We start from the raw sequence: 21,435 nt of genomic DNA, 5'->3' as shown, positions 1-21,435 counted from the left end.
TTTTATTGACAAAATCTACAGTATTCTTTGAGTATTCTATTTTTTTTTTGTGCTGAAATCTTTTATCATTTTAAGATGGAATAATCATTACAATTTCAGTGCAATATTTTGCTAAAATTTCAATGGGAAGACTACACAATCATTGTTGTACAACACAAAATATCGAAGATAAATTCAATATGTATTCTGATATTTTAAAATATATAACATTTACTATATTTTAGATTTATACGTATAGAAAAAATATAGTTAATATCATAGATTTAATATATTATACTCAGTATATTAAATCTATGGTTAATATACTTTCGTTCATCTGAAATGGACGGATTGTTTCAGTCTGATCACAATAAATATTTATTTTAATTATTTAATACTGTGGTGCATAATTTAATAAATTAATTTTTAGGAATTATAAATATTAACCTGGCAGTGATTGACGCCTCCTATATATTTTTTTCTTACTTTCAAATATATCTAAGCTCCAGAACTAGCCACTTCGCACGCTTTTAGCGTTCGTCGGCGACGAGTTATCATTATCAGAAGGAGGCTCTGACCCCTTTACAGTGAAAGTGACGTAATATCTTTTATTCTTATCCAATTTCTCTGCTGGCAGTGCAATTAGTTGTCGCTCCGTTCCGTGAGACACTTCCAGCGTGACGTGGGCTTTCCCTGGTCCAGTCGGTGGCTTGTTGTTTATCTTCGGAAGAAATCCTTTAGACTTGGTGCTGGGACCCGCTGTAGCGGGTTTGGGCATCGTGTGATGATCCAATTTGAATGGTACTGAAAAACATATTGTAATTATTAATGAGTTCGACAAAAAGCTGCTGTTATAATAACGTTATATATTTACTCACTGTACGCCGAACATGGTATTCCAGTGTACGCGTGTACCGCGTGGAAACATCGGTGAGTTTTGCTGGTACAAAGACAAGGATTGTCCGGTATTGAGCTCATTTTGTAAAGTTCGCTTTCTCCGTAATCAAAGTCAAACGGTTTCAGAGGCAAGTTGTCCAGATGTTTCTTGCCACTTTTCTGCAATTTTCTTAGACTTTCATACAGAAATTTTTCGAAGCTGCTAAAAGAGAAGTCGGGATTGTTGTAGGGACCCAAACCAACACTCGCCAAACTGGACTTGTTGTATTCCTCAATTGCTCTCTTGACAAGAACTGCCTCATTTGTTTTACTTGTTCTTATTTGCAAACGTTTTAATTCTAACAGATGCTGAAATATTTTCCTTTCACAATAGTACCTGCGAAATAATACGGGAATTATTTAATTATATCAGAATGAACTAAAGTTAAACTAAAGTTATTTATACTCACCGTCTCATGTTAGTTTGAATTCGTTGTGTAACAGACTTCATATCTACCGCATGTTTGTCACCTGGTTTTCTCACCGGTATTCGGCTATCGAATTTTCCGGAGTGCCTTCCGCTGGCGTTCCTTTGTTGATAGTAAGCAGCAAGTCGCGGACTCATAATACGGCGCTGAATAGCTCTCGGACTCGGTTCGAAGCCAGAATCCATTAACCCGCTAGATTCATACCCACGCTCAGAATTCTCACTTTTAGATCTTATCGTTGAGCGACTCTTAGCTCTACCTTTTTTACGAAAACGTTTTCGGCGCCCATTAGCTTCGGAATGACTATATAATTCGTTGTCGCTCACACTTGGAATCCGGCCATATATACCATCCTTCGCCAATCTATCATCAACAAATGACTCTTCTTTGTCATCCTCTAGAGCACCTTCCACTAATTTAGAACGTTTTTTCAGTATCCCTGGGCTACTCGCATCAGGTACACTAGCGACGTCAGAGAGTACTTTATAGCTTTCGGTTTCATATATGCTGCTCTTTCTACTGCCGAGTTGACTGTCCTTAGAAGTTTTCCTAACAGATTTTGGTGATGATTGCGCCAGTGGTAAATTAATATCGTAATCGTCGGTTACATTTTCCATGATAACCTGTTGTACAGCCCGATCACTAGATGTAACTTCACCGTCAATAACTGTTACAATACCTTTCTCAGCTAACTCGCTGCTACTCCCAGTAGTCGAAGCATATTCTTTTCTTTTTTCTTCGGAACTCATTGTATTGCTACTGCTATCTTTTTGTAAATTATTTTGAATTTGATCATCAGTTTCCAATTCACCATGTAGAACTTCTTCGCCCATCGGATGATCAGATAACTTATCCGAATCTTTACTTTCAAAAACTTCATCTTTATTCGCAAAAGACACAGATGTACTTTTCTCTCGATCTATTTGCTCGCTGCCACCTGTACCGAAAGTCTCTAAGTCACCTTGCTTTCCATCCGACGGTTCATCCGGCCCGGAAAGTACTTGGAATGACCTTTTTCGATGTCTTTCCAAAGTAGAGTTAGAAGATGATTCAGCAGTTTTTGCTTCTCCAGTTGGAGTAGGACTTGCTCCAGCGCTTTCAGTATCTTTGCTCGGTTTTTGAGATTCTGCCAATGTTTCGCCCGCTTTTGCTGTGCTGTCTACAGTCGTAGATTCAGATTTTACTAATTCCGCTTCTTTAGTTTCTGTTTTGTTTACATCAGTAATAGGTATTTCCTCTTTTAAGGTAGATTCATTGGCAGCTTCGTGTGTTTTTGGCTGAACGTCAGACTCCACTGCAGCTGTTGTATCTATTGTACCCTCTAATACTTTAGTATCGTCGGCGATCTGTGCTGTTTGTGAATCTAATTTAGTTTCTTCATTTAAGTCTTTATGTGTTAAAGATAAATTAGCTGTTTCTATAGACACATTATTTAAGGAATCTACAGTGACATGTATTTCAGAACTTCCTTGTTGGCTAGATGCACGCTCCATATGTATTTGAGCTTCCGTTACGATCATGTTTGTTTTCACCGAAAGCGTATCAGTTTCTGTTTCGCTAAGAGTTTTGCTCTTAACTAACTGGCCATCTTCTTTATCAGTTTCTGATTTTACAGGAGCGACGGTAGGATCTGCTCCATCTTCAATGTTGTCTTGTTTACCTTCACCAGCACTTTGTACATTTTCAGCACCTTTGTATTTTATAATGTTAACACTTTGTTTCTCATCGTCGTTTTCAATATGGATAGATGTTTTCTTTCCTTTACGCTTTGTGCTGCGTCTTTCACTGGATTCGGAGCTACTGCTTTCCGTGGTTGAGCTAGTCCTCCTTTTGCTTCGTTTCCTGTGTCGTTTACTTTTCTTTTTCTCAGAATAACTTTCTGAGCCTGATGAACTTTCTGATCCAGAGCGATAACGTCGATGTTGCTTGGCGCTACTCTTACTTCGTCTACATTCACTCGGTTCACTTTTTGATCTACTTTTCTTAGAACCTTTACGATGTTTTCTATCGTAGGAATGGTCTCTGCTATGTACTTCGTGCTCACTGTCATAGCCATCACTGAAACTTTTCTGTGGTTCCATCAGCCGTTTTCTACGGTCGTGATATCGATCTGAATACCTGTTTTCAGATCTTTTCCTAGATTTTCTGTCAATGGAAGACGAGCTACTAGAAATACTTTCATGCCTGTCTTTAATACGTCGTCGCTCTGGGACGGGACTTGACAGTTCTACAACTTCACGTTTTTCTATTCTTATTCTATCTCGTACGTCAATTTTAGTGCTGGTGACTCTTCGTGTTGGCAAAGCTGTTATTGGAGCGCCGTCGATTACGATTTGAGTGTTCGCTAACTTTGAAGCTGGGAGACCGCCGTGCATTTGAAGATATTTTGCTGTCGACCTATGGCCACGGCTTGTTGCACAATCTAAAGGCGTGAGTGGTTCATTCTTCGATGACCTCGCTACGGGATTAACTTCTGCACCACGATCTAGTAATAATCGACATAAGTCTGCATTGTCAGTTGCTGCAGCAATATGCAATGGTGTTCTGCCTTCGTGATTAGTTGCATTCACTTGCGAAGGTCTGCCATCTAGGAGCCATTTCACTAATTCCCGCCTCCCTGATGCTACAGCTTCGTGTAGTGGCAAATCACCCTTGGAATTACGAAGCCATAAATTTGCTCCTCTGGCACCTGCAAAGTGAATTTTCATTATTGACCTGATAGTTCATTGGAGGTGAGCTGTGTACATAAGGGGACGAACCAAGTGAAAATCAAGATTTACCAAGTATTCGCACGGTTTCGATTTGTCCTTTGGCGGCAGCGGTATGTGCTGGGCTGCGTCCACGTCTGTCCTGGCGATGAGAGTCAGCTCCGTGCTGCAGTAACGCAGATGTAGCGTCAGCGTGACCCAAAGCTGCTGCGTAGTGGAGCGGAGTACAACCGTGAGAATCCGCCACGTCCACGCGAGCCCCACACAGACCTACCAGTGTCTCTAGGGCTTCAGTGTGGCCTCGAGCCGCGGCGCAGTGTAATGCTGTAAGGCCGTCTCTGCAGACAAAAATTAACCATAAGTGCTCGACATACAATTCAAATCGGTATTAAAAGGTAAAAATATCGCTTCTCATTAAACCATCTCAGAAGTTATTCATTCATTTGGATACAGTAAACGTTCCGAATATTAATAACTTAGAATTGTGGGGTGTACCTATCCGCGTCGTCGACTCTGGCGCCGGCCTGGTGCAGCGCCAGCACGGCAGCCGCCGACCCCGCCGACGCGGCCCACAGCAGCGGCGTGCGCCCGTCCGCGTCGCGCACGTCGACTTGCGCTGCACCCTCCTTGATCAGTGCTCGCATGACTTCTAGTGCAGCTCCTCGAGACTGCGCAAAGTTAATAGTACACCATCGAAAATTATTGTATCTTACTAAGAGTTTCTGCCGTCTTATCTAATTTTGTTGTTGAGTCGGATAAATAAAGCGAAATCGCTTTTGGCTGTCGTGAAAATTATCTAGAAGAGGTTTTTCGTGAACAATTGTTCATTACGCTGCAGGCCGTTAGACTAGTGTTTGCACCCCAGAGAGGTTGTCTTGAGAGACCCCAGAGAGGTTGAACAAGTTGTCTTTACACCATAGACCTCGTGTAACGAATAGGCAACCAGTCTCTGTGTGTCTTAAAAGTGTCCGCGGCGCATCTTGTCACAAGCGAAGGCGTGTAACGACAATGTACAATCGAACACTTTATTTGAACAGCCATAAGTAACATCTTTATTTGAGGGAACGAACTTATACTATTTACATAACTTAATGAATGCGTATTTAAAACATGGTTCGGACGCTTTTTTAGAAAACTCCTTAGCGAATGTGAGTCTATTTGTTCATAGTACTTATGTTGTTATAATAACATGAAAATCATCTAAGGAGATGAATGGTTACCTGGTGGTCAGTGGCGGCGGGCGCTCCGCACATCTGCGCGGCGTAGTGCAGCGGGTACCCGCCGTGCTGGTCGGGCGTGGCGGCCTCCGCCCCCGCTGCCAGCACGGCCCGTAGCGCGCCCACCTCGCCGCACACTGTGATATTATAGCTCGCGTCAACAGAATACAATAGAATATAAAACGTTTATTTTAGGTGTAAGTGAGTAGTACAAAATAATAAGTGAATTAATTCTCATATCTAAAATAAAACCGTTTAAAAAAGGCCAATCACTTCTAATTGTTAAAATAACGGCCTCCGTGGTCCAGTGGTTGAGTGTAGGACTCACGACTCGGGAGGGCCCGGGTTCGAATCCTAGTGGGGACATTACAGGATGATTACCTGATTGTCTGAAAGTAAGATGATCCGTTCTTCGGTAGGCACGTTAAGCCGTTGGTCCCGGTTACTACTTACTGATGTAAGTATTTAGTCGTTACATGAGCCATGTCACCGGCCTTTGGCGGCTCGGTAATAAACCTGACACCAGGGTTGATGAGGTTGGTGGTATTCCACCTCACAACCCACACGATAAGAAGATTGTTAAAAATATCAATAAAATATCTAAATTTGAACCTATCCTACGCTTTAGTTGCAGATCCCAATCGATTATTCTGTCGTAATCGTGGGTATTTACAGGTGTTAGGATTGTTCATTACTATTTTGAGCGAATGTGCAATAAGGCTGACTAGAACCCGTAGTAAGAAGTATGTAAGAACTACAACGCCTAACAAACTTGTTCTAATAAAAAGCTCTGTGATGTGTGGATACTTAGGTTATCTTGCGATAGATGTACCTCTGATTATCCCGATTGGGATATAGTCATGAGCTTATAAATGTTACTACGACGCTTTCCAAATTGTGAAGGTCAACGTTTTCCGATCAACATCAACGACCGACAAATTGGAGTTATCACCTCAACTTGACCTCGAGTCTGGTCAGCCTGAATAAAACATCGAGCCATCAGTCAAATGTGACCTTTCCAATACTAGGTTCTTATATCTAGGTCTAGATAGACGGCGGTTCAAGGGCAGACCTTCTGGCCGGTCAATACCGGACACGCGCACCCCCTAAATATCCACCGACCGCCACCACACACCACAACATTACTCATACCACGACTTGGGCATTACAAATATTACAATGCGTAATCAAAAAGAGCTTTTGTGTGAAATCTAGAAACCTTGAGCTGCTCAGCACCGAGGCATTAGCCACGAGGACTGCTTATCAATCTGCACGTTTCAGTACTTATCAAAAGTAAATGAATATTACTTAGGTACTGTTTTATGAACGTGACTGTAACAAAGAAAACTCGTACAAAGCATACATACATGTTACAATCGTATACGACTTATTTAAAAATAGATGTAAAAAAAAAAACTTTATACCAAACTATTCCGTGGACTCTAATAACGTTATGGTATTACATAAAGTGTAAAGCGGACAGCCGTAGACCTTATGTGAGGAAGGAAGGGAAAGGTCAGCTTTACCGTCGGACATCCGAGGCATGGAGACGCCGGAACATAATGGCCTTGCCACATACGTTATTGTGGTGTGTCATGTCGCTATTTAGCATTACATTACCTTACAAGGTTAAAAATATATTTAGAACTACCTAGGAAGGAGCTATACCAAGTAAAAATTACATATACATAAATTCCTCCGGTCTCGAAACACGAAACCTACCTCAAGGACAAAAAAGTTATAACTTGAATTATTGGGTAGACACGTGCATTTAATAAAACGATCAACCTCACAGGGGCATGGTGACAATACCATCAAAACAAACAGAAGCCTTGAAAGGTACACATTTTGTAATGGAAAATTGTCTATTGATTTGTGAAATTGGTACATAGCCAAATTGATTTTGATTTTGATAGATTGTAGTTCATGAGCTGCTGCTAGCAACAAAGAAGGGTTTATGCGGTAAGTTTATGATTGACATGAGGCTGAGGGGGTCGGTAACTAATAGGTAAATTGGTGGCGTGCCGGCGCGCAGTCAGCCCGCGATGAGGTGATAACCGCACCGCACTCGGAGTGACACCAGTTAGATAACACCTCACTCTAATCTGTCTTAGAACGCACATGCAAATTGCTTCATAGTGAAGTTATGCTCACTCGTAGTTCGCGTTTTCAAAACTTGTGTTATCGAAAAGTCTTCGTTTCAAGACATCTTTCTCGTCTCAGCATCAACAGCTCCGATATTATTTTCAGTTTCATCTATACAGGGTGTTAGTGACATCGTAACGAAAACTTTGAGGGATGATTCAGGCCATAATTCTGAGTTGATATTAAGTGGAATTTTCCGTCGCAAAAGTATAAAACGGAAAATAATTTAAATAAGCTCTAAAATTTTTATGACTTCTCCGACAAGAAATTCCACTTGATATCGACTCAGAATCATGGTCTGAATCATCCCCTTCAGTATTCGTTACAGTGTCACTAACACCCATACCTACTTGTATGGCTACTGTATGTACTTGTATGGGGTGTAAGTGACATCGTAACGAATACTGAGAGGGATGATTCAGCTGATTATTCTGAGTTAATATCAAGTGGAATTTTCCGTCGCAAAAGTATAGAATTGAAAATAATTAAAAAAACTAAAAAAATAACATGAATTTTGCGACGGAAAATTCCACTTGATATTAACTCAGAATCATGGTCTGAATCATCCCTCTGAGTGTTCGTTACGATGTCACTAACACCCTGTATACTTGCAGAAATCACTGTAAATAAAAACTTACCAGTAGCCCAATGCACAACAGTGTGGTGTTCGTCATCCCTGGCGTTGACGTCGGCGCCGGCGGCCAGCAATGTCTGCACGAGCGGCACGTTCCCGTGCACCACGGCCAGGTGCAGCGGCGTGAGCCCGTCGGCGTCCCGCGCGCCCGCCAGCGCCGGCGCCGCCATGACCACGCGGTCCGCGCACGCCGCGCGGGCCGCCTGGCTCGCGCCCGCGCCGCTCGACGCGCAGTAGTGCAGCGCGCAGCGCAAGCCGCGGTCACGCACGCGGACTGATGACGGCTGGTGATCAGATATGCTTACATCGTACTGACACTGATAGTCTCCTACTGCAGGTTTCCAGATAATAATAGGGAGGACTATGTCCCAAAATGAGACGGGCTGTAGTTGTAGGTAAGAGCGTCATTAATTGTCTTTCACGTAACTTGGCCGGAGACCGACAGAGGTAACTGATGATTATCACCACATGTATGGTATTTACGTTACATATTTTATTTAACAGCAAATAGTTTTATCAATGAAGTAAAAATATTTTTTCAAAAGTTCTCCCTATCATAGAAGTCTATGTTCCATTTTTTGCATGGATAATAGTGTGCTTGCTACCTGAATGTGCTATGGCTAGTGATTAATGATTCAGCACGAAATGATCCCCACCGTAACAGCTTTTAATTTTTGCGAAGTTTTTCAGCGGTACAACGGCGCTATTTGAAAAGTAAAATGACGGCTAATGGAATATGAGTAATGGTGTTGCGCGCGTTTCATGTTATTTCTCACTCTGTGTTGTCGGACATGTTCTAGGAATGAACCCCTCTGAATACTTAACAAGGCAAACAGTATGTGACGAGCACGTGTGCCGCCGGTAATCGTCCCCCACTCGTGTGTGAGAACCCCCTTTGTGTAGCAGCTCTAGCTACACCGATTCAACACCTATTGATTGGATTCCTTCGCCTCGCCCCGCTTCAGGTGCATTTCCTTAAAAGCTTTCAGTTTGAAAGCCTCAAAACACCGCCGCACGCTACGTGATTTCGGATGGATTCTTTTCCTTAAATTTGACTTGTTCAGTTATTTCTGCAGCTTATTCAGTTTCATAATAGGACTTTGTTTGCTATTGTATATTGCAATTAATTTCAACAGTAATTTTTCATGGTGTCATGGCCAAATGATTTATGGGAACAATCAGTGTGAAAATATTAGCGAAGCTATTATATGGAGCGTGTTGTTTACAGTCGAAAGAGGTGATGGTCGAGCGTAACATCGCGTGCGGCGGCGGCGCGAACTGCCTTCAACGATGCTTTCTCGGTTCATAGCTTCCGTAATCGCGAGCTGCACGTGATTTAATGCATCGGAAAATATAAAGCATCCTGCCACTTGCATTATTTTCTCATTCCATTGTCTTCGCTAGGATGAACCTCTAATCAAAATTAATGTGCTTTAACATGCAAACAATGACATGCCGAAATGGGATTTCTCGTTATTAGTAATTCTCTAATGTAACTAATGATTAATGGTGCTGCGTTTGCCGGAACCACCGAGCGGTGTCGTCGAACTCACATCCTTGTTGAGTATGTCGACGACGGCCTTGTAGTCGGCCTGCTGGCAGGCGTACATGAGCGGCGTGCAGCCCTGCGGCAGCGGCGCGCTCACATCCTCGCCCCGGGAGCCCTCCACCTTCTCGCGCTTGATCTTGGACCGCTTGTCGAGGAGGTCGCCCTTACGCCGGCTCTTGGGCTTCTTGAGGATGCTCGGGATGGGCTCGCCCCGGCCGCTGGCGGCGCGCTTGTCCATAACAGAGGGTTAGAGCGGGCGGTGCGGCATGTGTGCGGCTGCGGCAGGGCGCGCGGGCGGGCGCGGCGGACGCGGCGGGCCGACTGCCCGCTGGCCGCCGCCGCTGCCCGCCCCCGGCCGCACGCAACACCCGCCCGGCGCCCGGCGCCCGGCGCCCGACCGCCCAGCGAGTAGCGACGCCTAATCTATTAACTTATTGCGCAAAAACAGGTCACTGTTTCGTACATAGCCGCCGTTAAATAATTGTTACCGTAGCTTTGAAAAGTTCTATTGTACGGAATATTGAACAACACACGATGTTTTCTATTTCATTAAAACTTTTGCAGACTTTTTGTTTAGGTTGTGTAAACAATTATAGTTACTAGTTTTAACATATTTTTGAAAAGTTTTAGAACTGTTAGCTTAACTTTGTATAATTTTCTTCTTTTCCTTCTTTATTCTTTATTGTGCTAGGTATTAGCTAGAAGTTTAAGAAGAAGAGCCTTAGATACCTTCAGAACACGTTGCTTGGGGAAATGCTGGAATGTGCCGTGATTCGCTTTCAAATAACGTTATGACGTAACGTTGACGTTGATGATTCACGTCATAACGTGAATCATGGGGCTGACCGTAACCGTGGGCTGGTATCACGAAATGTCAAAGTTGGCTGAAGTCATCGACGCATTAACTTCAGGGGCCTTTTTTTTTTTTTTTTTTTTTTTTTTTTTTTTTTTTTTTTTTTTTTTTTTTTTTTTTTTTTTTGACGTGACTTATTGTAGATTTGCCGCAGATGGCACTAACTACTTGGCCGGACAAATGGGGAGCGCTGAAGGCTCTCACCCGGTACAACGTTTAAGACAACAGGCCTGAGGGTGCCCAGTTGGGCGCGAACCTCGGCTCAGGGCGTCGTCTGAGAGGAAAAATATTTGAAAGAATTAATCGACCCTAGTGGGTCGATAGCGATAAGCGCTGAATGAGGGAAATCGTCGACCACGCCGGCGGGGTCGGTATCGGGGTCCTGAAGTGTTTGGTGTCGCGAGCTGATTGGCTGCCTCTATGGCTAGGGTAATCGGGTCGTCGGGATCGTATATTACGTCCTTCGGACGCCGATACTTTTCAGTACCGTCCCTAAGCGGGATGTATTCGGAAGCCGCAACTACCAGGGGATTTGGGTGGTGCGGAGCAGAATCGAAAAAACGTTTGGAAGCTAATTTGAGCCATTGGGCAATGGTTGGCAGACCTAGGTCAATGTGCAGATTTTCATTGCGAAGGAACCACGGAGCTCCCGTGGCTTTCCGCATGAAACGATTTTGTATTACCTGTAGACGGTGAATTTGAGAGGGGCTCGCGTGAGCGAAAACTACCCCTGCATAGGTCATGATCGGACGGATGCAAGTCGTGTAGATTTTCACCTTATTCCTAAGGGACAATTTACTTCGCTTGTTAAGGAGACAATGAAGACGGCCCATTACAAACGCGGCGCGATCGCGCACTCGTTTGATATGGGCCTTGAAAGTAAGACGTCTATCTAAGACTACGCCGAGATATTTGACTTGCTCCTCCCAAGGGATCGGCTTGCCAAACATCGTAATGACTTTAAGTTGACGGCGTGACCGTGGCGTGTTATAATAGCCCTTTGAAAAGTACACCGCTGCACTTTTCTCCGGGTTTACCTCGATTCTCCATTTGCGAAACCACTTGCCCAAGGCATTGGCCGCGCGTTGGAGGATTCCGGTCATCATAACTCGACCACGGCACGAAGAATAGATGGCTGTATCATCCGCAAATAAAGCTAATTCGGTATTAGGGGATTTGGGAATGTCACTAGTATATAATGAAAATAGTAAAGGGGAGAGGACGGAGCCTTGTGGGACTCCGGCATGTATCGGGTGCGGTGACGAGAGCGTCCCCTCCACGCGGTAGCGAAAGGTTCGATTTGAGAGGAAGTCTCGTATGATGTGCACGAGACGGTCTGGCACTCCCAGTGAATAAAGCTTGTAGATCAAGCCGTTGTGCCAGACTTTGTCGAACGCTTTCGCCACATCGAAGAAGAGCGCTCCCGTAGCGACAGGTTTTTTTAAGTTTAATCTACTAGAGATATGTTCAACAATACGGTGCACTTGTTGAACGCAGGAGTGTTTGGTTCTAAAACCAAACTGCTCTGGTGGAATAAGACTATTGGATTCGGCGTAGTCCCGTAATCTAGCAAATATGAGCCGCTCATAAACCTTCCCCATGGAATTGAGGAGACTTATGGGGCGGTAACTCGAAGGTTCGTTTTTAGGTTTCCCAGGCTTTGGTATACCAATTACAATTGCTTCTTTCCACTGCTGTGGAAAGACGCAGTTGCTCAAGGCGACGTTGAATATTGCCGTTAGTAAGCAGATGAGGGGAGCACCGAAGTTTTTAAGGACACGATTCGTGATACCGTCTGAGCCAGGGGCTTTTCGGGTATGAAATCTTTTGATAATACCTAGGACCTCTTCCTCAGTTACCTGTGGAAGAGGAGGATCGGTGGGAGGTACAGAAGCCCTACGCTGAACTTCAGAGTTCACCGTCGAGAGGTGCCTACGATCGATAGGGAGAGTGCTGGGCGAGCATTGGGCTTCGAGACTGTCGGCAAGGCATTCGGCTTTTTCGTCATCGTCGAAAGCGGGGGGTTGGTTAGGCCTATTGAGAGGAGGAGTAGGAACAACCGTATCCTTTTGAAGAGACCTAGACAGCTGCCAGATGGCCTGGTGGTGGGGCTCAATGCCGCTCAAAAGATTGTCCCACCGATTCTGTCGCATGTCATTAATACGTTTTCTTACAGTATGCTGCAAGAGACGCAAATGACGGCGACATTCCTCGGTGCGATTGGAATCATATGCGCGGGTGGCTGCGTTTTTCTCCGTTAGCAGATCACGGATGTCGGTAGGCAGTTTCCAGCGATGGTCTTCCATCTCCGGAACCTGTTTTGAACTTTCGTTCAAAACCGACCTCACGTGATCCGTGAGGGAGTTAATAGCTGTCGAGGCCTCCTCTAAGGAGGTTATTTCTACTGGGATACTATCTAAGTACACTGAACTGGAAGACTGGAGGCCTTCGGCCACCTTCTCCCAGTCCAGCACTGTCTTAGGGGGTGCTGGATTATCAGGGGCGTCTAAACGGGAGCCTAGTTTTAATATAACAGGTCGGTGGTCGGATTGTAACTCGTGTAGTACTTCTATAGAACATAAACGTAAGTTTATGTTCTTTAGAAGCGCCAAGTCGAGTATTTCTGGTCTGTGGTTCAAGTCAGGGGGATATCTAGTGGGCTGCAATGGTGTTATTATATCATAATAGAGGGGCTCGGCTAGAGTTTCTAATACCCTGCCTCTTGTGTTTGTTGTTAAGCAACTCCAAGAAAGATGTTTAGCGTTAAGATCGCCTGCAATTATGACTGAATTACTGAGATTAAAGAGGGCTTCGAGGTCACTTCTAAGTAACCTCTTAGAGTTATTAGGAGATAGATAAGCCGACACTAATGTGATCGGCTGATGTCCTGTCATGCCTACTCGACAGATCGAAGCCTCAATGTCAGTGAGGGCAGGTGGGTCTATGGGGATACAGTGAAGTGACTTTTTATAATAAATGAGAGTGCCCCCTTTGGGCGCGCAGGTCCTGTCGTTTCGCACTAGATTATAATTTGCCATCTTGGGGTCGCGGTTAGAGGGTTTGAGGAAAGATTCCTGCACTAATAAAATATCTACCTGATGATGTTTTACAAACTCGTGAATCTCTGCACGTTGACCTAAGATGCCATCAGCATTGAAAAAACCTATTGTAAGGGAACGCGGTTTGACTCTACTTTTATTCGTACAATCCATTATTAGGCTTTAAATTGGGACAGGGAGTCTAATAAACTGTCAAGTTGACTAAGGGCCGACTTAAAGAGAATACTAAATTCCCTAAACTGGTTGACAGGAAATGCAGAGGCCTGAGGGGCCATCGCAGGAACCGGACGAGGCGCGAGAGAGGCTGCAGGAATACCTAAATTGCTACTAGGTTGGGCGCGGGGCGGATTTGTGGGTCGGACGATTGACGGGGGACGAGTCCATGCGGATGGACGCTGCGGCGCGAGTTTGGTCTGCGTGAGTGGCAGAGCCGGGAAATCGCGAGTAGAGTGCGAGGAAGGGGCCATATGGGCTTTAGTGGGACCGGGTTGGGAAGCTGCAGCTCGGGCTGCCCTTCGTTGGGCTACCTTGTGGTGGGTGCGTGGAGCCTTGGTGCATCCGCGATAGTTCGCAGGATGACCTTGCTGACCACACAGCACACAACTAGGGGGTTCTACCTCGTTTTTGCCTCTAAGGCAATCCGAGGTAGCGTGATCCCCTAGGCACTTTACGCACCTAGGCTTGGCATGGCAATGCCTACTAGAATGCCCGTAAAGTTGGCATCTATGACACTGCGTTGGGGGGCCTCCCTTATGGGGAGTTTCGACTTTAAGGCCAGATAGACCGCAACAAGTCTTCAGGTTGAAGATCTTGCCCTCATCCGTCCTTTCTAATATGACTGTGACCATGTCATACGGGACCTGGCCACGACCGCGATGCATACGGTGCACCTCAAGCACCGGAAAACCGTTGATAACAAGGTCCTCCTTAACAAGAGTGGTTTCCCACTCCTTAGGGATTCCCTTTATGATGATACGGAGGATACGTTCCTCCGGGAGGGCGTAGGTATGGAATTGTATTCCTCTACCTTTCAGAATTGTAGTGAGCTTTCTATGCTCAGAAGATGACGGGACTTGAATTTTGATCCCATCTTGGGTCGTGCGGGCGCTGGTGATTACGATGTTCTCCTCTTTCGCCCGAAGGGAGACTTCGTTCCACCTATTTTTGTCCCTCATATACAAGGGCGGAGGGGTGGGACCTTTTTGTACTTGAGTGCCGCTGATGGCACTCTTACCATTGGGAGCCTTAGAAGGGCTGGAAGGGGCCTTACGGGCCTCGGGGATGGCAGAGGGAATCGACGTTCCCGAGGACGTCTTCTGGACCTTAGCAGGCTCAGATTCGCGGTGACGGCGGGCTCTTTTTCCCTTACGGCCCTCCACGAGCGTGAATATGTCCTCCGAAGAGGACGACTCCACACACTCCGACGACGAATCGGACTCGGCAACGTCCATAAGAACATCGCACGATTCCTCATCGTCACCGGTGAGGAGGGTAGCAGGGGAAGGGGAAGAAGCGCGCGATTGGGACAATGCAATAGACGCGGTGGGGTGGGCAGACGCAGTAGGCCGGTCAGTGCCGGGAAGCGAAGCGAGGGACGCGGCGGGGCCGGGGGTCGCGGGGAGACAGGGTGACGACGCGCGGTCGGCACGAGCACTATCAATGCGGGGCGCGGAAGGCAAGGTTAACGCCGCAACTTGCGGTACTAATCGACATATCTCAGCGTAAAGCGCGCTGCTTTTATCCGCTAGGATATGCGTCAAAATGATTTTACCGATTTCGGCCCACAGCTCGGAGCTGTCGGCCATTTTTAAGGGACGGCCAATCTGCTATATAATAATTACTACCGCTTCGCAAAAGCGTTCCTCAGAGAATAAGCGGCGCAAGAAACTCTGAGGCGATCGCTGGCTAACTTTCGCAACTCGAGTGGGATTGCTCGAGGGTGTGTAAGAGTGAGTTTTGCCTCTTTGCTTGGGGTTAACAAAGAAGATGTGTGCTTATGGTGTGCCCTAAGCTGGTATCCCTTTGCCGATCTTATTGTGCAAGAGGGTTCCTATGCTCTAAGTGCGGAGGGTTTTTACACCCCGAAACACGAAGAGAAAAATATAAGGGGTAGAGATTGGTCACTCTACCCCGGGTGACAGCTAGGGTCGACTAGGGTAGACCCCAAGGCCGGTGGTTCTAGCCCCGTCCGGGTAATGTGCCTGCCTCAAAGTGAGGCAAGCGGACGCCCCAGGGCCACGTCCCACTCAGCTTAGTTAACACCGCAAGGTATCCACTGAGGACCACGAAACTGTGGTTTTAAAATTAAAATCGATGCAACTGTAAAATAACAGTCGTTATTTTATCCTTGAAACTTAGATAAGCCAGCAAGTTCTGAGAAGAACTATTGTTGACTCAATGAATGGCGGCAGGGTCACGCCAGCAGGTAGCCGGCAGACAATGGCGGCACGGGGCGCGGGGCGCGCGGCGGGGGGCTGCGGGGCGCAGCGCGGGGAGCTGCGGGGCGCAGCTCGGGACCTCTGAACAAACGACCGTTCGGGACGGCCGCTCGACGCAGAGTAGCGACTTCAGGGGCCACCAATGTTAGTAGAACCTTAAATTGTTCGATATTGTTAACTGACTATCTGTCGGCTGCCACTGTATGAAATATTACTTTAATTCTATTATTGTTCATAGTTTTGGACGTAGCGTGTCGATAGATTGTTAAAAAGTTTGGAATGGGATACTTATTACCCGACTGGAGCGAAGCAAAATGGAGGGTTATGTGTTTGGGTATTGTGTTGGGTATCAAATGAAAGGGAATATTTGCTCATTTCAAATACATAGATATTACTAGCTTTTACTTGCGGGGTTCCTTGTATTTACTCGATAATTACTTGGAATTGATAACATAACTGCTCTGACATGTTCCGAATAGGTTATGTCTCCAAATCTTGCATAAAACACTTATCGAAAGCACGTGATCTCAATAAATAAAAGCCCAAAATAATATAAATATTATTTGGCTGTACTTTAGAAAAAGATGAAAATATAAGTTTAAAAACTAAAACACGACTACAGAAAAATCAGGCTTTAAAAAGTATGAAACAATAAATTGGGATTTCTTTGAAATTATTCCGGATAGTGTGATATTTAGGAGATAGTCGTGATTCGTATGCCTGTCCTAAGAGTTTGCTTACGACGGCACACGACCACTGGTATGTCAAACATTCCCTAAATATCACGCTTAAGAATTTTAGAGAAATATACCTATCTTTTTGTTACATACTTTTTAGAGCGTGATTTTTCCGTAGGCGAGTTATATAAGGGATTATTATATAGTTTTTAAATTATATTTCTTTTGTTTAAAGTGAGGTACCTACAACGTCTTATACTTAAAGAAATTGTTTAAGTTCTTCAATCGAGAGTACGATAAATCTTCAGATTGCCAGATTGTACTGTACCTTACATCCATGTGTGTTAAACATGAATTGTATGTTGTGTGCAATATATTTATATCTTCTTTGGATCCGGGTCTTTGTTTGAATTCATGTTTGGATCACAGATAATTGAAATCAAATAATGATAATAAAAACGTTTAACGTCCGAATCACGTGGTTTCCAGGATTCCTCTATTACACTTACACCTCTGCTTACCCCTTGGGGGAAACAGGCGTGATACTATATATGTGTATGTAAATATATTGGTACTACTAATGTAAACTTTTTCATTGTTAAACTAGATTTTTTTGTCTGTTCTGAGCTTTTAATTGACTAGACTTCCCTCGAGCCCAAGACGGGGATAGGTGGGGGTGTGTATGACGTAACCGAGGCACGCCACCTGTCGGCCGCGATGTTATCGCGCTAACATAATTTACGCTCACCCGCTGATGATTCGCGCGTCGATCGCCTTATGATAAAACTTTCAAGGAGCTTTCACGTCGCCCTTCTTCTATCGTGTGGGTTGTGACTTGTGAGGTGAATTACCAACCCCATCAACCTCATACCCTCATTGATTTAAAAGATGTGTTCTTGTCATTTCTTCTCCTCAGCCATAACACCTTGCGAAATGACGTAAATGCAAAAAAACGTTACATTGACCTTCAACAAGTTTATCCATGATAATTACGTTGAATAAATGATTCTGATTTCTGATTTCCGGGTGTCAGAGTTATTATTAAGACGCCAAAGGCCCCTGACATGCCTCATGTCACTACTCAGTACTTAGGTACATCAGTAAGTGTTAACGGGCCCAAACGCTTATCGTACCTTCCGAAGTACGAATCATCTTACTTTTGGACAATTAGGTGATCAGCCTGTAATGTTCTAACCAAACTAGGGATCACAAAGTGATTTTTGTGATATGTCCCCACCGGGATGCGAATCCGGGACTTCCGGATCGTCAGCCCAACACTCAACCACTGGAGCGCGGAGGCCGTTCTCGTCGCCCTAGCTTGGCAACATTCACATTTACTCACGACAAGCCTAGCACTGGATGGCCACAATAATAAATGGATGCCCAGGATGTCATGGAGCTTTCTCCCAAACGGACTTTGAATTTAATCAAGTAGATTTTTTTTGGTCTACAGAATTTTCGAATTAAGAAACGCACCACCAGGTGGCTAAAACTAACTAGTTTTATTACTAGTATTATTCTGTATTCTATTTTAGGACCATAAAGACCACGATAGATCACATAAAGCCGCAGTAGCCTTTTGGGCTGCTTCAGAGCGAGCTCTTATAAAAAATAAAAACTATAAAAGCCCATGGTCCCTGCCGGCATAGGCGAAGTCACGAGTAGTCACGAAAAAATATTTGAATCAAACCACATAACAAGGAAAAATGTTTTTGTATCTTATTTATTACTTTACCACAAATCACGATTCTTAATTATGTAATTATACTCGCTCCTTGTTCGAGAGGTTTTAAACAGTGTAGTCTACGTCTTATGCTCCAGCATCGTCACAATTTTCAAAGCTCATATCCAAAGCTAAAAAAAAAAAGTTAGTTTCCCGCTTCCTGAACGCAGCTGTCAACTAATGTCATTACGGTTTTTGTGCACCGGCGCGTCACTTCGCCTCCGTAAATAGAAGTGGGGAAAACCGTTATTTTGTTATCACTGTGACTGTCGTTCCAGTTCTAAGAAAATCACAGTGAAAAATCACCGTGATTTTGTCACGTCGATCACTCAGGTCACAAAAATAGGAAATGGAATTCGTTTTTCATTCTTGTGATCCAAAATAACCTTCACACTTTCACAGGCTTAGGACTGTCGCATTTTTAACATTAATATTGTATTGTTTATAAATTTTCAACACAATTCCTCGTAATTGGTTTATAATAATATCGATTTTAGTGCTATTATGTGTCCCATTACGTGGGAAAATTATATCAGATTAATGCGGCGTGTTTATTATTTTGAATCATTATTTACATTGATTTTATATGTACAGATTAATTTATATATTTACATATTTATGTACATCATATTATTTTCATTTTTGCTTCTTTCCTGGGTATGATTACTGTGACATGTAGTTAAAATTTAAAAACAGCAGCTGTTGCACTTTTCGTACGCCAAGTCTGGTACGTCGTTCGTTTAGAATATTGCCAGCTTTGGAAAAAAGCCTCTCACAGGGTACAGAAGTCGCTAAGAAGTTGAGCTTTTTTCTCGCTAAAACAGCGAGATGTGGATAACTGTGCTGGAAAGTATGCCACCACTGTAGCGGGTCTTCTACTCTTCCCAATGGTGGTAAATCCAAGTACCTCTGTACTTCTAGGATAGCTTGCGAATGGGGAGTTCCTTCGGGACGCGCTGCTTGGATTATAATATCGTATTCGCCCCAAATATCAAATCTAGGCTTTTTTGCTGCAGGTTCTGCAAGTTCAGGCTCTTCCACGCGTTCTGGCTGCCGAGTTGCTTCTGTTCTTCTTATTAAACCCGTAACCAGTTCTGTCACAGATTTTTTGGCTTCAGCCGCATATATTTGGCTCTGAAACACGTGAAGCTTAAAACGCGGGTCGAGCATAGTAGTAATTCCGATGGTCTTACTACATTCCAAATTTGCAAACCGTCTTCCTGTTTCTGCCCTGAGAGACGATATTGTTCTTTTTGTAACTTCGTGGAGAGTATCGACGAAGTCTTCCACGAGTGGGTCTTCTGTTATCTGCAGCATTTGGTTGAGTGCTGACATTAGACCCCTTGTTAAAATAAGTATCTGGCTACCAGACACATATCTCTCGCCACTCATAGTCTCTGTAAGCTGATGGAATGGCTTCAACACTGTACACAATTCCCGACATATCCGCCACTCATCCGGTGTCAAGGACTCCCACCTCTCATCCATTAAGGCCATTGTTGCTTTGATGGCATCTTCAAGCTCGACAAAGCGCTCCAACATTTTTAATGTCGAGTTCCATCTTGTTGCCACATCTTGGAGAACTTTTTTAGGTGCAGAAATACCGTTTTGTTTTTGATAACTGACTAACTTTTCGGTAGCTTTCACGCTTTTCTTATAGTGTGAAACAATGTTTTTTACTTTATTTATAAGACGCCGTACTTCTTCGTCTGCAGTATCCTCCACTGTACAATTCTTCACTATTAAATTAAGCGTGTGGGCGTAGCAACCAAAATGCTTCCATCCCATTTTCTCAACAGCACTTCTCATGTTGCTGGCATTGTCAGTTACAACTATTAACACTTTGTCTTTAAGTTTCCAATTTTCGACAATGCGGAGTACGTGTTCTTTAATATTTTCGGCCGTATGCGAACCCGGCAAAATTGTGCAGTCCAACAGCACTGACTTAATTTGAAAGCTTGGATCTATGTAGTGTGCTGTTAGTCCCAAGTAAGCGTCATTTACGCTGGATGTCCAAATATCAGTCGTCAGACATATGCTTTCTGCGTCAGTTTCCAGTTTGATCTTCATTTTTGTCATGCACGTTTCATATAGTGCAGGCAAATAATTATTCGAGAGGACTTTCCTATTTGGCAACTGATAAGAGGGGTTCAGGCCTTCCACAAACGCCTTGAAACCTCGATCTTCAACTATGGAAAATGGTTGATAATCGTAAATGAACAACTGCATCAGCAGGTTGTCCAGTTTCTTTTTTTCGTTAGGGGTTATTTTCTTTTTTATATATCGAGCCATAGTTTGGTTCAACAAAACTCTTGCCGATGATTGTTGTTCTTGCCCAGTGTGAGATTGAAGAGGTGTCAGGGGTTCAAGACGCGGTTGGGACGATGCAGAGGGCTCTGGTTGTGGTTGGGACGTTGTAGAGGGCTCAGGTTGGGGTTGGGACGATGTAGGTGGTTCTGGATGCGACTGAGTTATTTTCGTGGACACGAACTGTATTGTCGGATGTTTTCTCTCCAAATGTTTTTTTAAATTCGTTGTTGATGATTTGTAACTAAGTTTTGTTTGACAAATTTTACAATTTGCCATTTTATTTCCACCCAAGTCTTCAAAACAGTTCCACAAATTACTTGATTTAATTTTTCGTGAATCCGCCATTTTTAACAGTTTATGATAATATTTAAAACTAACCCTACAAAAACCTACGCTAATTATATGTACACTTAATTACTTTTATACACCAAACTATCTATAAACAATGAAAAATATATTTACACACTTTAATTTTACTTAATCAAATAAACAAACGAAAATAAATCTTGGAAAACGCAAAAATTACTCCCACAATTACTTCCGAATTGAATGCACCTGTCACAGTGATTCGTTTTTTCATTTTCGCGCCAAATTTCAGGACACGGAAAACATAGACCTTTAAATATGTAGATATGATCAGTGTTATGCAAGTAGACAAAACACTTTCAGAGTAGAGTAGCATAAATAAAACAGTGTTAGCCAAAACAAGTAAACAAGTAACAGGTTTAAATCAAACTTTATTAAATTATAGGTATTAAAAAAAAAGTTTTATAATAATA

General features: G+C 43.8%; 2 protein-coding genes across 3 annotated transcripts; both read right to left on the bottom strand.

The window, feature by feature from the left end:
- Positions 1-3: 3 nt before the first annotated feature.
- On the bottom strand, positions 4-9,904 carry LOC126375189 (protein phosphatase 1 regulatory subunit 12A). 2 transcript variants are annotated; one of them, XM_050022054.1, is made up of 8 exons: positions 9,601-9,904; positions 8,052-8,331; positions 5,272-5,405; positions 4,547-4,719; positions 4,124-4,389; positions 1,326-4,032; positions 858-1,252; positions 4-783 (listed from the first exon to the last, which is right to left on the bottom strand). In XM_050022054.1, the coding sequence occupies exons 1-8, from the start codon at positions 9,832-9,834 to the stop codon at positions 491-493; spliced, it is 4,482 nt and encodes a 1,493-aa protein (XP_049878011.1). In that variant the 5' UTR covers positions 9,835-9,904; the 3' UTR covers positions 4-490. The 2 variants fall into 2 exon arrangements, with proteins under 2 accessions (XP_049878011.1, XP_049878013.1); XM_050022056.1 differs by having other exon boundaries at positions 8,052-8,321; positions 9,601-9,750.
- Positions 9,905-19,009: 9,105 nt separating this feature from the next.
- Positions 19,010-20,638, bottom strand: LOC126375072 (zinc finger BED domain-containing protein 4-like). The gene has a single exon (XM_050021915.1). It carries the CDS (start codon positions 20,636-20,638, stop codon positions 19,010-19,012), a length of 1,629 nt encoding a protein of 542 aa, XP_049877872.1.
- Positions 20,639-21,435: the final 797 nt, after the last annotated feature.

This window comes from Pectinophora gossypiella, chromosome 18, assembly GCF_024362695.1.
Source record: "Pectinophora gossypiella chromosome 18, ilPecGoss1.1, whole genome shotgun sequence".
NCBI classification, from domain to species: domain Eukaryota; kingdom Metazoa; phylum Arthropoda; class Insecta; order Lepidoptera; family Gelechiidae; genus Pectinophora; species Pectinophora gossypiella.
Note: the sequence above shows the minus strand (reverse complement) of the source record. Positions and strands in the feature narration are given on the sequence as shown.

Bases quoted from the DNA above. Each gene is read 5' to 3' on its own strand.
- LOC126375189 (XM_050022054.1), bottom strand. From the start codon at position 9,834: ATGGACAAGCGCGCCGCCAGCGGCCGGGGCGAGCCCATCCCGAGCATC. The intron at 4,390-4,546 runs GTACACCCCACA...TTTTGTCTGCAG, and splicing joins AGAGTCGACGACGCGGATAG to AGACGGCCTTACAGCATTAC. The intron at 784-857 runs GTGAGTAAATAT...TATGTTTTTCAG, and splicing joins AATACCATGTTCGGCGTACA to TACCATTCAAATTGGATCAT.
- LOC126375072 (XM_050021915.1), bottom strand. From the start codon at position 20,638: ATGGCTCGATATATAAAAAAGAAAATAACCCCTAACGAAAAAAAGAAA.